This window comes from Pogoniulus pusillus, chromosome 29, assembly GCF_015220805.1.
Source record: "Pogoniulus pusillus isolate bPogPus1 chromosome 29, bPogPus1.pri, whole genome shotgun sequence".
Lineage (NCBI taxonomy): Eukaryota > Metazoa > Chordata > Aves > Piciformes > Lybiidae > Pogoniulus > Pogoniulus pusillus.
This window is the reverse complement of record NC_087292.1, coordinates 4,733,859-4,748,793: the sequence shown is the minus strand read 5'-3', so window position 1 is coordinate 4,748,793 and position 14,935 is coordinate 4,733,859. Positions and strand designations below refer to the sequence as shown.

Genomic DNA, 14,935 nt, shown 5'->3' with positions numbered 1-14,935 from the left:
CAGACTATTCGCCATCTTTGCTGCTCTTCTCTGGACCCACTCCATCACCTCAATATCCTTCAATCACAGAATCATAGAATGATCTGGGTTGGAAGTGACCTCCAAAGGCCATCTAGTCCAACCCCCCGTGCAGTCAGCAGGCGCATCCTCAACCTGATCACACCACCGTTCCTAGCGGCACTCCTCACCGTCCCCTGTAAGCGCAAAGAAAAGGCACCAGCACAAGAGCCTCTTAGTAAAACATGAATCTCAGATCACAGATTTATTTTATGGATTTGCAACACAGCCCATATTACAAACATTGTCTGGGAACATTTACAAGAATAAATAAGATGGACTCGCAGTTGTAAAAAAAAGATTACACTTCACTGTAATGTACAGTCAAAAAATATATCTGATATTCGTTGACTTGACATTATTTACCTTCCCTCTTCGAAGCTAGAAAGAAAAGACACTGAATGCACAGTGTTGAGAGTTTTGTATTTATATTTTTTTCCTTTTTTTTTTCTTTTTTTTTTTTTTTTCCAGACGTGCTTTATCTATCAAACATCCAAACTGTACAAGTGAGTCTCACCAGTAATCCATAAAGGCCAGAGGAGAAGGGGAAGGTAGGGCGGCATCGCAACAGCAGGGGCTAGCTCTCATGCAGCATTCCTCCCTGCTGGCAAAAGACATCCGGGGAGCTGGGACAGGAGCCTGCTGACCCAGATGCAGCCACAGCGTCGCTGTGAGGAGCAGGGGCAAGTCTGGCAAGAAGTGATGCTCCTAACGTTTGAGTTTCAACAGCACTGGTGCAGGGGCGTGGGAGGAGGTGAAGGAGATTAAATCAACATGGGAATGAATTGTGGCGATGCGGCGAGTCGGTGTGGGCTTAAGGGTGCCGTAAGGACACAGCTCAGTCTTTTGGCATAGAAATACAGCTTCCAGCTGCTGGAGATGTAAGAAAGGGCTACAGGGCTGATGAGGGAGTAATGCCAGTTCTGTTCCAAGTACATGAAAGTCCAGCATGTGAAGTCTGGTTAGACTTTCAGCAATGCAAACACCTGACCACCACATGTCCTGGGCAGTTAGATATCTTCTTAGATACCTTAATTCAGCAAAGCTTGCAAAGTGTTGGCCACGCTCCCACTTCCATCCCCCCAAACGTGCTCCTTCCCATAATTTCACACTCATTCTTTTCTGGAGGTGCCCACCGAAAGATGATTTACTCACACAAGGAAATAACTCTCCACAGTGCAACAGGCTCGAGAGATGTCACTGAGTTCCCCCCAGAGTAGTGTTGCAGCATATGGAGTATCAGGTCTCTCCACGAAGCATATCTCCACCAAAACGCTCTCACTCATTCTGTGACAAGCCCTGCAGAACCACTCTGCTGCTGGATACCTACACATGAGGCATCAAGACTGGACCCAAGAAGACATCAACTTGCAACAAGCAAATCCTTGCTTCAGACAAAGTGACATGAGCAGGCTCATGTTTATTCTGCTCAGAAGCAGCTCATGCTGAATTGAGGTGCAAAGAAGACACCTGAATTTCTTGTTTTCCCATTTCACTCTCTTTTTTTTTTTCCCCTCTCTCTCCCCACCCCAGGAAATACTGTGGGAACACCAGCATCTGCTGCATTCTTTTGTGTTTTGTTTTGTTTTAAGGCTCAGGTTGAAAACAGAACAGTGGTGAAAAAACTGCTGCATGCACTGGGACAGGGATGGAGCGGCTAATTTTGACCTCTTGTGGTTCTACAAACTGAGAAGGCTGCCAGGGCTCCACAGTTCTGCTAGGCCAATAGGAAGCTGCAGGAGATTCTGAGTATAGTTTATTTACTACAAGGGAGGGGTTTAAAATGTTTGAACACAGCAAATCAAGATGATAGATGAGAAGTCACTGCAAGTCAGCAAGATTGCTCCTTTTTTCTTTCCAAAGCACTCAGTACCACCAGGATTTGGTTGTGGTGAGTGAAAATCTGTGATTTTCCTCAGTGGTTACAGCAAGTTTTACATTCTTTAAGTGTGTGTATATATATATATATATATAATGAGGAAGATGATTTATACCTTTTCCAAGTCAATGAACAGATAATACAGGACCTATTTTCCTAGTGGTCCTGGCCAGAACTAGAGAAGTTGGGCTTTGCTCGCTAAGCTGTGGCTCACCCTGGATGAAAGGAGAGCTATAGGAAAGAGCACTTGCATTTAAATTGTATATTACATATGTATGGCTATATTGTGACTGCAATCTAAATAAATAGGAATGCAGGAGGGTTAACAGAATCCTTATTACTCACTTCTGCCTCCCCAGCTTTAATTAGCTGACTCCTATTTCTACTACTGTGAACGTCTGCGCAGGGAGGATGTGCAGGGAATTTCTTCTAGCATTTCACAGCTCTACAGAATTTTTGGCCTGGAGGTGGTGGTTGTGCTAAGCAACTCTTGCCAGATGCCCCCCCTCGATTTTTCTAACAAACTGGGATCAAATGGAGTTTCTACATTGAGACAAATGAAAGAATCTCAAATGAAAACACAGCAGGCTCACACCAAGGTTTTGAGATGCCCCTTACAGGGTCTGGAGCTGCCATAAAAACTAATGGAGTGCTTGTTTGATTTTACTACAGGACAAGGAAGTCTCCCGAGTGGAACACTGCCCCTGCATGACACATGCAGGACAATCAGGACCGCCTGCTGCTCTGGGATGATTCGTTAAGAATGCTGTGAGTGTGACAGATAGAGGCACCTCCTGTTTGAAGATTCCTCTCTCAGGCAAACCTTTTATCTTTGTCCCTCAGGATTTATTGTCCCTGTTACAGCCTGAGTGCTCTGTCTCCACAGAGTGGAATGGGGCATTACTTGGGTTTTACTATCTTGGCATGAACTCAGAAGAGTAAGATATAAAAGCAGCTGTGCAAGAATGAGACAGAACAAGGTGCAAGTTTCATACCTGTTTCAGGGCTCCATCATTTTATCTGCCTTCTCCAATAATGTTGGGTTTCTTCTTCTCTCCTCTTTCAGATGGCAGTTGGTGTAACTGCCTTCTGAAACACCTGCTGCAGGAGCTGCTATTCCTTTTCTGACCCTACAGCACATCAATAGCAGTGACCAGCAATACATGGCCTGAGATTCCCAAGGGAAATCCCACAGACTACCTCTAAAGGTCCTGTTAACTGCCTGTGGCCTAGAATGGATACTTCCAGCTCACATAAATGTCTAAAAGGTGAATAAATTAAGAGGGACCTATTAGAGCGTGACAAAAGCAGACTTAATTCTGTGCAATCTTGCTGAAGCAATTTAAATCACAAACTGAAAAGCCCCCTACCAACCAGAGTCCAGAGAATTCCCTCATCAAAGAATACCAATTAGTTCAATCTGCAGACAAATAAACCCACCAAATTGTCACTTGCTTGCTACCAGAGGTCCTGATTCAGTTACCTTCACGTGTGCACTGCGCTCCTTTGCCTGGTCTCATCTCTTTGTGTTAATAAACAAGTACCTCAAGTCTGTTTACAGGAGATCAAACACACATCTCCTTGCAGGCAATCTGAAGAAGGGAAAAACCTGTAAGAGCCAGCATAACACACAGCTGCTGCAAAGATCTTCATTATATATAAACACTAAACCCATAGACTGCTACCAAGCACAAACCTTACAAAGAAAGAGATTGTTAAGTCCTACTGTACCTTTTGGGGGTTTTGGTCTTTCCTTCAGACAATTCAGGGCCTTCCTTTTCCTGGATAGCTCTGGAATTCTTTGCTTCAGTTACCTCCCTTAATAATTTGTTAGTTACCCCTGTATGAGATAGTCACCCCTGAACCACCCATCTACATCTAATGCCCTCTAAGATTAAACTTCAGACCAATACAGTGCTATCAGTAAGCAGTGCTCCCTCACTCCTGAAAGATGTCTCAGTGGGAATATATTTATCTCTATTTTGACCATTCACATATTGTCAGTATCATATTTTTCCAGCCTAAAATTCCTTAAGGAATTCACCTTTTCTGATGTACATTATCACTTTCCATCCACAGCAGGTGATGCTTTTGTTGGAAAGCTCACTCTGACTACTAATCCTTTCGGGAGTGAGTAGACTTCCTTTATCTCATCTCAATTTCCCTTTTTCCCAGAGAAAACAAACCCATCACCCATAATCTCACCTCAAACACATTACCTATTTTCCTATAGGCTTTAAACAACCTCAAGGTAATAAGATTATTTACAGTGAGCTTCTCTCTCCACACGTTTTCCCCTGTCATTAACTCACATTCAGTGGATGTTCTTTGTGCTGCAAGAACGACATCGAGATCCCCGGCCCAGCACAGGCTGAAGCTGGGTCTGTCTTCCAAAATCCATGTGACTGAACGATAAAACACTTTGGCAACATAATCTGGGCTGATTGCTGAGCAACTTTCCACATGGATGGCAGGCTGGGCACTAGAAGGCTGAGGCAAACAGTTAAGTTACCACATAAGATGTGACTAACAGCTGGGCTGTGGTGACCAATGTCTGCACTAAACTCGTTCCTCACAAACTCAAGGTAAAATTTAGCTTCAGTGCCTCTCCTTGTAGTTTCTGTTACCATCCCTTGGCTCACAGCTCACAGGATGTTAGGAGTTGGAAGGGACCCCAGGAGATCATGAGTCCAACCCCCCTGCCAGAGCAGGATCACACAATCTGGCACAGATCACAGAGGAACACATCCAGACAGGACTTGAAAGTCTCCGTGGAAGGAGACTCCACAACCTCTCTGGGGAGCCTGTTCCAGTGCTCTGGGACCCTTACAGTAAAGAAATTCCCCCTTGTGTTGAGGTGGAACCTCTTTTGCTGCAATTTACATCCATTGCTCCTTGTCCTTGGCATTTGCACAGGGCTAAAAGCACCTGATGAGTTGTTATGAGTCAGCTGATATGTGCACCTGACCTCTTCACAGCACTTTTCACATCACAAAGCACATTCAAACCTACCTCAAGACCTTACACAACTCCACTGCAAGGGCTAGTCTGCTCCACTCATCTGACAGCTCCTTCTCTCCATGCACACATCCCTCCATGGGCTTACTTACAGCTTCTTAATCCACTTTCCTTCATGACAGCCAAGCCTCAAATTCCTTCCAACACTTCACATCTCAATCATATTGTCATTCCTTTTACCTCTCCATCCCTGGCTGTGACCCTCAGTGCCTGCACTAGTCTCTCAGGAGCTCGTGAGGTGGACCTATCACTCTGCTGGTTTCCATCTGAAATAAACAGAACCATAAAAACTAATTCACATTTCCACAGGATCCACAGGGAGTGACTCCCTCTGGCTTCCTGGCATTAATGAAGTCACCAACACTTTGCTGATTTGTAGTTTCTTCCTACCTGTGCAGTTGTTGACCAATCCCATTCTGGGATCAGGATTCCCTCTTCTTTGCTAATGGCTCCCAACTCCTGTCCTACACTGTCACAGCAAGCCACCTGTAATCAAAACACTACTATTATGCTTTCTTTCTCATTCTTGCCTCCCATTTTTTTGCTTTACCTTCTATTGTTTTTCTGTAGAATTGGTTATGTTGCTTAGTGGTGAAAGGAAAACAAACAAACAAACAACCCCCCCACCCAAACAACTAAACACAGTAGCTTGTTTCATGAGACACCAGACACCTAGCTACAGCCCCAACAGGAACTGAAAGTGGTTCTGTCATTTCTTGTGGACAGCAGAATCGACAGAGCAGTGGCACCTGTGAGGGGTTCCTGGTGGTACTTTTTGGCATGCTGGCTACATCAGAGACAACCTGGTTCAAGCTCATTTAAGACCTTCATGATATTCACTTGGAACAAGCCAAGAATCCAAAGCTCCCCTGAAAGAATATGATCAGGTTGCTCAGCACCCTATGAAGCCTCTTGTCTGCTTAGCAGGAAGGAGATTATTGCTGCTCCAAGCATCCTTTCTTAGACTGCTGCAGGTCCTGGTAGAGATGACATCTGTTTGCTTAGATACTGGTGTGTGTTGAATCAAGAGCTGCTTTTATCAGATTTCATTTTCATCCTTCATTGCCAAGGCAAAGGTATGACTTGAAACAAGAATGACCACGAAGCAGAGTTTGCACACAAGAATGAGTAAAACATTTCAACTCAGGGATGCTCTGGGCCAGCCACCAGCATGACAGAGCTCCCAGCACAGCCTCCAAATATATACCTGAGGGTGGAGAAATACAGGGTGGTAAGAAAGTGGAGCCTCCTTAAACTCTTACCTTCAGACCACCTTTTAGCATGTATGTATTGGAAGAAACCTACATCTCCCAGGATCCAATTTCTACACAGAACAACCTCATACCCCTGCACCCTCAAGAAAAATAAAGGGCTGAAGTGAAGTACTGAGTATCACAAGGCCTTGTTCAGTCTCTTTTTTTCTCTCTGAGATTACCCTGCAGACCTTAATGATTAACTACTTAAACATACTCTTTCAGAAAAGCAATTTCTTAGCTGCTGAGAAGTCAGAGTGAGATCCAGGGCCATGGCAAAACACATCTGGTGTTTGTCTCCAAGCAGGAGAGTTACACAGGCAGTTTTGCAGAACAACACAAAAGCCATTTTGCTTAAGAAGGAAATTTGCTGTGCTGGTCTAATGCTTCTCTTAACAAGTGTCAGAGTAGGTTTCTGGGTATCTACATCACCTTTCCTACAGCTTGGATGGGTTGACATTTTGAAGACTGTAGGGCCTGGAAAACTGAATGAATCACTCAGCTCCATCTGACTGCACAACAGCTTGGACACAGTGAGGAAATGTTGACCAATCCTGACTTCAAGATCACCTTCAGCTCTTAAACTCTTGAGCAGGAACCTTCTTTGTTCTCTGTTTGCACAGTGCCTAGTTCAGCAGAGTCCTGTCATGACTAGGGGTCCTAAGCTCTACAGCAATACAAATAATAAATAGAAAAGAATAATAATAATACATAGTATCTATGATCAATAGTTCCAACTTCATACCCTGTTTTTCAGAGACACACCGCACCCAGCAAGTACTTGAAATAGAAGATGGTAACAAATTGACCAAGAGTTGCAAGACAAATGCAATTTGTTTGATGCAAATAGTTAACCTTAAGGTTCAAGTGAAACTCCTTTCACGGTGTTGGCTTCGCCAGCACCAAAGCAAAGACAGACCAGAGAGATGTGAGCGGTTCATGCACAGCCTTGGGTCTGGCCAAATGTGGGAGGAAGCCGAGGCAGTGAATCCATGAACAGCTTCTCATCTCCACCACCTATTTTCATGCCAAAAGGGAAGAGAATTCCAGTGGTTCTTCTTTTTATGTGTGTGTGTATTGACCTTTTCAACTGGAAATGTGGAGTAAAAGGAAGCAGATAAGGTAGGCGAATAGTCATGAAACATTTCACACATCCCCTATGGCTCATTTTTTCCCAAATGACTGCTGCATGAAATTAAAATAAAAAAAATAAGAAAATTAAAGCCTGGGATTTGAGAACAAAGTTATAAATTAAAAAGGAGGCATTTAAAGGAGAATTTCCTAAGGGTTTCATTCCTTCCCCACTCTGCGGCAAGGAGAGCAAAAACACAGTCCAAGAGAGGAGAGGAGAAGTCAGAGGGGATTAGAAAGTCCAGTCTGTCAGCCTGTCTCCCTCGGTGCTAATTCTTACAGGAGGTTATTTAAGAAGCAGTAGATGTTCTGGTAGAAAGCAGGCAGCAGCAAACGCAGGCGGCATCTCCTCTGTCCGGTGAGGTCTGCGCAATCCCAGTCTCTTGCTCGGGGAAGGAGAGGTTTCCCTTCCCACACGTGTCACTGCCTTCCAGTGTGGGAGAAGAGAGAAGTGTCTGCCAGAGATTGGGGCCTGGCATTTTGGAGGCTCCCTTCCCTTCTCTGCTGGGCTAAAAGGAACTCAAATATTCCAGTGCAACCTCGTATACAAATTTATACTGTTCCTGGAAGAGAGAACAGAAACCAGTGCCATTAGGGTACGGGTAAAGTCTTCAGAGCCTCATCCTACCAAGCTGCCAAAAATGCCTTATTTCTCATAGTATATGGCAGGGCCAGGCAAACAAAACTTGCATTTCTGTGTGGTCCTGACCAAGCTCAACCAACAGACAGTTTTGTCAGTGGAGGAGAAAACAGCCCAAGAGACGGCACAGGGTGGACTACTCACTCTTTGTTCCAAGCCCTCAGCACACACATGGCTTCTGAGGTGAGATTCACTCCGATCAATGACAATGATTGAATCCAGGAGAGTTTAATCTCTTCAGCTGCAGGGAGCAAGGCCAGGGATTTGGCCTGCTCTCCCTTCCTAGTTTCAATGTACGGCAAGTATTAAGCACCAAGCTGGACACATGCATGGGAAGGCAAATCCCAACACCAGGCTGGACACATGCACAGGAGGACAAACCCCACCCCCTTCCCCACAACCATTTGGGTCTGAACCTCCTGGAGGTAGTTGGGCGTGGCAGACAGTGTCCTTCACCCTGCTACTGTCCCCATTCTGTTCAAGGAGAGAAGAGGGTGTGGAAGATTTGCTGCAGATGCTAAAACCACTTTAGTTTTGAGGGTGTCATGTTGCGACTCACTTTGACTCACACTGGGCCATGCCATACCATTTTACTGCCCCTCCTGGAGCCCCCCTGCATTTGCTGAGTAGGGTAAATGAAGAGACAAATCCTTACCAGCGACTCCACCATGTTGGATTTGTTATTCCGTAAGGTTTTCACTATGTGGAACACATCAATGATGTTTTGCTGCTGAATCATTTCGCATACGCTGCAGATGGCACAGAAGGTGCCGCTGCGGCCACCACCGTTCCTGGGTACAGAAGAGGCAACAGGTTTGCACTTGGGCAGAGGGATGGGAGGAAAGCCTTGCTCGTACCTCCCATGCCATGCATGCAGAGGAAGGTCTGTAGTGTAAAGACTGTCCCATGAGGAAAGGCTGAAAGAGTTGGGGTTGGACAGCCTAGAGGAGAGCAGGCTCCGGGGAGACCTTCTGGTGGCCCTTCTGTGCTTAAAGCAGCTGATTGGCAAGATAGGGTCCAGCTTTTGACCAGGGCCTGTTGGGACAGGACAAGGGGGGATGTTTTGAAACTACAAGAGGGAGATTTGGGCTAGAGAGAAAGGAGTTTTTTGTACTGAGGGTGGTGAGACTGGCCCATGTGGCAGATGCCCCATCCCCAGAACCATTCCAGGTCAGGCTGTCTGGGTCTCTGAGCAACCTGCTCTAGTTGCAGATGTCCCTGCTGACAGCAGAAGGGTTGGACTAGATGACATTTAAAGGTCTGTTTCAACCCAAACCAGTTTATGATTTTATGGCAGGTTGAAGACTCTTAAGCATTTCTGAAAGTGGAGGCCTGCAGCATAGGACACAGGATGGAAGGGCTAAGATGGTCCCTGACAGTGATGGGCAAGGAAGCCCTAGGGACTGCAGCGCTGCTTCTCACTGCCCTGGGGCTCAGAGCAGCTCTGTGGTCAGAGCTGGACATGTGGCAGTGCTGCACTGGTTGTGCCTGGGCTCCAGTCAGGACACCTGCCTGCACAACAGAACGCAGCAGAGCGTTGCCAGCTACTCCTCAGTGCAATCAGTAAAATTTCTGGGCCAGGATGCTCTAATGCAGCACAATGCTTAACTTACAAATGTAATTTAACTTCATTTTCCCCGGCCAAAGCCTGGCAAACCATCAGATTTCCATATCCATAATCAGTGCTCTTCAGGCAGCACTTTGTGAGGCTGCAGACATTTTCCAGTCCTACTTACAGGCAGTGGACCACAGTCCGTCCGTCTCTCCCGTCGTACTGCTCCTGCCACTTCTCCAACCTTCTCACCACCTTCAGGAGGGAGCGTTTGGAAGGAGGAGTGTCCCGGTACGCTGGCCAGCCGATGTACTGCAGGTGCTGAACTATGCGATACCCGTCCTGAGGCTGAAACAAAGGCGGTTTGCAAGATGCCAAACGGGACAGGGCAGGGGGCAGAGAGAGAGAGGGTCAAGCAGGGGACACTGGCTACATGGCATCTTCCCTTGGGATCTGAGGTCAGTGTTAACATCCTTCACTTGGACATATGATACAGTGAGGAAACAATGACTTTTGGGCAACCAAGATAAAAACAATGACCTCAAATATTATAGAGTCAGGCAAAAAAGTAGCATGTAGGCTCCTGTGTTTTGTTTCCAGTAAAATCTCATCAAACTGTGTGATCTGGTATAGGTGATCCTGCTCTGGCAGGGAGGTTGGACTAGATGAACTTTGGAGGACCCTTCCAGCCCCTGACACTCTATGATTCTATGAAACTATACAAACAGATCAAATGTGCCTTTCCTGGATACCTATGCTGGAGATTAGTTGTGCCTAAGACACAGAGGCAAAGAAGTCCTTCCCCAAAAAATCATATCTAGGGATCATGGCAGGAAAAGATCCTCAGAAAGAGTTTAGCAGCAGCCATCAGTGTGGACCATAGAGGGGAGCAGAAGGCTGCGAGTCCACCCCACCCACCCTGCCAATAAGGCATTGATGAGCCAGCTTCAGCCTGAGTCTCAGAGCCTTAGTCTTGCTAGCTGCAGGACTTGAGGGCTGTTCCTGTCCAGAGGCAGCTGGCCTGCATGCAGGAAGGTGAAGATCTGAGTTATTGATTTGTGCAGCTGGCCCACAAGGTTCACTCTGCAGCGTTGCGACTGAGTTGCCGCACAGGCTCCGAGAGCGCAATCAGAGGCTGATGTGTTAAGCAGCATGGAAATGTAATTTGTGGAGCCTGTTTCCATTTCTGATTAGAAAAAAGTGAAAGAGGAGCAAAAAGAAGAGACATAATCAATCTGGGGAATGACTAACGAGAGAAAAATCCTCTACAAACCCCCTTTCCTGCAGCCCTGGAGCTGCGCTGCCAGGGTCCAGCGTGCAGATAAACTTTGTTTCTATCATTTCAACTCCTGGGGCTGAGAGACACAGAGAAAGAGCTGCTTATTGAAATGGCAGTTGCTTATTTATACAAGAAATAGTGACAAGTGGGAATCCCAGTCCAGCCAGTAAATGCTGCATCTGTCTTCAGAGACACCATATAGTAGCTGACAGATGGAGGGCTGCTGACACTATCCCAGTTTATTTCCTGTGATGCTGATGGTTTTATATTGGCTACTAAGTGATTAATTCTTCTCAAATACACACAGAAAAATGCTTCCCATTTAAATACAGATTCTCAGCTCGTATCATCCACTTTCAGCCAAGAGTCTCTTACCAATATACTCTGATGCAATTAAATGTTAATTAAAGGAAGCAGCTACTGAATTTTTTGCAGTGAATTTTTGTTCCTAGGTGACAGATTCAGAATCTCTAAACCACAAGTCTTGGTTCTGCCTCTTCCTGGTGCCAAAATCTATTTTTGAAGATAAAAATGGGAATCTGGCACTTCTCTGATCTTACCCTGGCCATGTTGCAGATCCGGAATATCCGGTTGATGATATCTTCATCGATGTCTGCTGAAACAAACTCCACTTGAATTGGGCCATAGCAACAGGATGTCTTCTCTGGCCAGTACTGCATGCAGAGCTGGAGAAAACACCAAAAGAATCAGGAAGCATCTTAACTATTAACAAGGAAACATGTTCACTCTCCTTTCAAATTTATAAGAAGCTCAATCAGTTCGGGTTGGAAGGGAGCACAAGGATCAGCCAGTGCCAACCCCCCTGCCATGCCCAGGGACACCCTACCCTAGAGCAGGCTGCCCACAGCCTCATCCAACCTGGCCTTAAACACCTCCAGCCATGGGACCTCAACCACCTCCCTCGGCAACCCATTCCAGCCTCTCACCACTCTCACGCTCAACAACTTCCTCCTCACCTCCAGCCTGACTCTCCCCACCTCCAGCTTTGCTCCATTCCCCCCACTCCTGTCATTCCCTTGTAGCCTAAAGAGTCCGTCCCCAGCTTTTTTGCAGGCCCTCTTCAGATACTGGAAGGCCACAGTAAGGTCCCCTGGGAGCCTCCTCTGCTCCAGCCTGCACAGCCCCAACTCTTTCAGTCTGTGCTCACAGCAGAGCTGCTGCAGCCCTCTGAGCATCCTCATGGCCCTGATCTGGACATGCTCCAGCATCTCCACATTCTTCTTGTAATATGAGCTCCAGAACTGGCTGCAGTACTCCAGGTGGGGTCTCAGCAGAGTGGAGCAGAGGGGAAGAATCATCTCCTTCGACCTGCTGGCCATACTTCTCCTGATGCAGCTCAGGATCCGGTTGGCCCTCTGGGCTGCAAGTGCACACTGCTGGCTCATGTTGAGCTCCTCGTCCACCTCTATGGGTCACACCACCCCAAATTCCTGCTAAAGCAGGGGCACCCACAGCAGCTCTCCAGGATCACAGACTCCAAGTGGGTTTTTGAATCTCTCTAGAGAAGATGGCTCTATAATTGGAATCTCTCTAGAGAAGATGGCTCTATAACCTCTCTGAGCAGCCTGCTCCAGGGCTCCTGCACCCTCACATCAAAGTTTTTCCTCATGTTTAAATGGAACTTTCTGGGTTCCAGTTTATGCCCATTGCCCTTTTCCTGTCACTGGGCACCACTGAAAGGGGTCTGGGCCCACTCTTTTGCCCCCTACTCTTTAGCTATTGCTGAGCATTGATCAGATCCCCTCTCAGGCTGCTCTTCTCAGGCTCTCAGCCTCAGAGCTTTCAGCCTTTGCTCCTCACAGAGCTGCTCCAGGCCCCTCAGCATCTTTGTAGCCTCTGCAGGACTCTCTCCAGTGGTTCTCTGTCTCTCTTGAACTGGGAACCCTAGAACTGGCCACAGTACTGTGGACGTGGCTTCACTAAGGCTGAGCAGAGGGGAAAGAGAATCTCCCTCAGCCTGCTTGGTCATTTTTCTCAATGCACCCAAGGAGATCATTGCCCTTTCCAGCCACAAGAGCTCATTGCTGTAGGTGTGTCTGTAGGTAAACTAAACAGGAACCAGAGTGGTTTGATGTTAATGAGCAAAGAGTGAATGCACCAAATGCACCAAGAAAAACAATTCTCATTCAAGCAAAGTGGAATTTCTGGGTAGGGGGTGTGTGTGTTTGTTATTTGTTTTGGGGTTTGGGCTGGTTTGTTTTGTTGGGGGGTGTTGGTTGTTTTTTGTTTTGGTGGGGGGAGTGTTGTGTTGGTTTCTTTTTTTTTCCTCTTTTAAGATGCAACTTTTAGCTTTCTGACTCTACCACTGAGGTGAGTGGGGGGGGGAAATCAGTTTGCTCTGAGAGCAATGAGAGCAGCTCCAATTTCAGGATGAACCACAACCAAATCTCTGGAGCGTGTGAAGCAAGTTAAAGCCTTTTTTTTTCCCCACTCTGTTGATATTACTGAAAGCACAGGAAAAAAAAAAATATATCCCCACAAATTACAATCTAAATATTTCAAATCCATCTGGAAACAGATCATGGGGAGAAAATATTTTGCATGAGATCTCATTAGCAGTTTCTGCTGAGATTGTATTTCTCTCTGGGTTGGGTTTTTTTCCCTTCCCATTTTCAGATGTAATTTTTTAGGAGTTTTGAACCCCCCAGATGCTCATTTGAACTTGATCTCAAGCTTTTCAAGCTCAGTCACTGCCAGTAATAACACCAAGTGTCTGCATGCTACTGCATTAATTCTGTATTCCTGTTATTCCTTTGATCATCTGGGATGGAAATTGGGTGGGATATTCACTCCATCTCACACATCTTTGCCCTTGTTGGCTTTTCAAGATTAAGCATGCCAGCCATGACCACAGAAGCAAGTCCTTCTTTGAAGGTTGCTTTTACTCGTCATTCAGACTTTCAAGCAGCCTGCAGATCTCCTCTCAAAGCAACTGTCCAATAGGTAAAGAGATGTGAGGTGAGCAGGTGCTTTAGGAAACAACTTCATGGTGCATTGCAAAGGAGATCAAACCTTTCCTCAGTACTGAAAACCTGCTTTTGATTAAGCAGCACTATGAAGAGTTACCTACCCAAACCTATACGTATAAAGAGTGCCTGAAACTATCTGATGTGTTCTCTAACCACCACATGATTGTCCCCCTTGGCACTAGTGAGGCTACACCTTGAGAACTGGGTTCAATTTTGGACCCCTCACTACAAAGAAAGACATTGAAGTGGTGGAGAGTGTCCAAAGAAGGGCAACAAAGCTGGTGAAGTGTCTAGAACGCAGGGCTTGTGAGGAGGAGCAGCTGTGGGATCTAGGGTTGCTCCATCTGGAGACAAGAACACTGAGGGGCAACCTCCTAGCTCTCTACAGCTCCTTGAAAGGCCAGAGCCAGGTGGTCATAAGTCTCTTCTCCCATGGAACAAGTTATAAGACAAGGAGAAACAGCCTGATGATGTACCAGGGAAGGTTGAGGCTGAACATTAGGAGAAATTTCTTCACTGAAAGGATTCTCAAGTGAATTCTGAACAGTCTGTTCCAGGGCAGTGATAAGGATCCCTCACCACTGTCCCTCCCATCCTTGAAGGGATTGAAAAGCAGCTATGTAGATGTGGTGCTGAGGGACACGGTTTAGTAGTGGACTTGGTAGCGTTAGGTTGGACCTGATAATCTCAAGGTTCTTTTCCAAGCTAAATGATTCCATGATATCAACCTTTTACATCTTGCTTTGAGAGCTCCTAAGATACAATCTTTAAAATCATCTTTAACTTCCAAGGCTGAGTGATTTTGACATTGCCTGCAGACTCAAGCTAGGTAACCATCACAGTGACTTTATGCATTGCCAGGTCTCCTCTTCTGTGCCTACAGCCCAGACCATCAAAAGCAAGTGTTGCTAGGAAAAACAATGAAGCAGGTAAAGTCTTGTGCAGAAAGAGAGTCCCAAGAATATCACTGGCTGAGACTGACAGGTTTGTGCTTTCCAAGAATGGGGTGTGAGGAAGTGTGTTGCTTCCAAAACAAGCATTTTTTTCCTTTAAATTGTCAGGATAAGAGGGGAGTGATGACATTGGCCTCTGGATTCCATGCCAAGGTGCAGAACCAGGCAGGGTGAACAGGACAT

At 46.2% G+C, this 14,935-nt stretch overlaps 1 protein-coding gene across 13 annotated transcripts in view; it reads right to left on the bottom strand.

Moving 5' to 3' along the window:
* Nucleotides 1-232: 232 nt before the first annotated feature.
* The window catches only part of PTPRT (protein tyrosine phosphatase receptor type T), a 767,160-nt gene continuing 752,457 nt past the window's right edge, over nucleotides 233-14,935 (bottom strand). For all 13 annotated transcript variants that reach the window (XM_064167548.1, XM_064167549.1, XM_064167557.1 and 10 more), the window contains 4 exons: nucleotides 11,370-11,495; nucleotides 9,715-9,878; nucleotides 8,634-8,769; nucleotides 233-7,901 (listed from right to left, as the gene is read on the bottom strand). In XM_064167548.1, coding sequence (XP_064023618.1) covers nucleotides 7,848-7,901; nucleotides 8,634-8,769; nucleotides 9,715-9,878; nucleotides 11,370-11,495 — 480 coding nt within the window. In that variant the 3' untranslated portion in view covers nucleotides 233-7,847. The remainder of the gene's footprint in view (nucleotides 7,902-8,633; nucleotides 8,770-9,714; nucleotides 9,879-11,369; nucleotides 11,496-14,935) is intronic.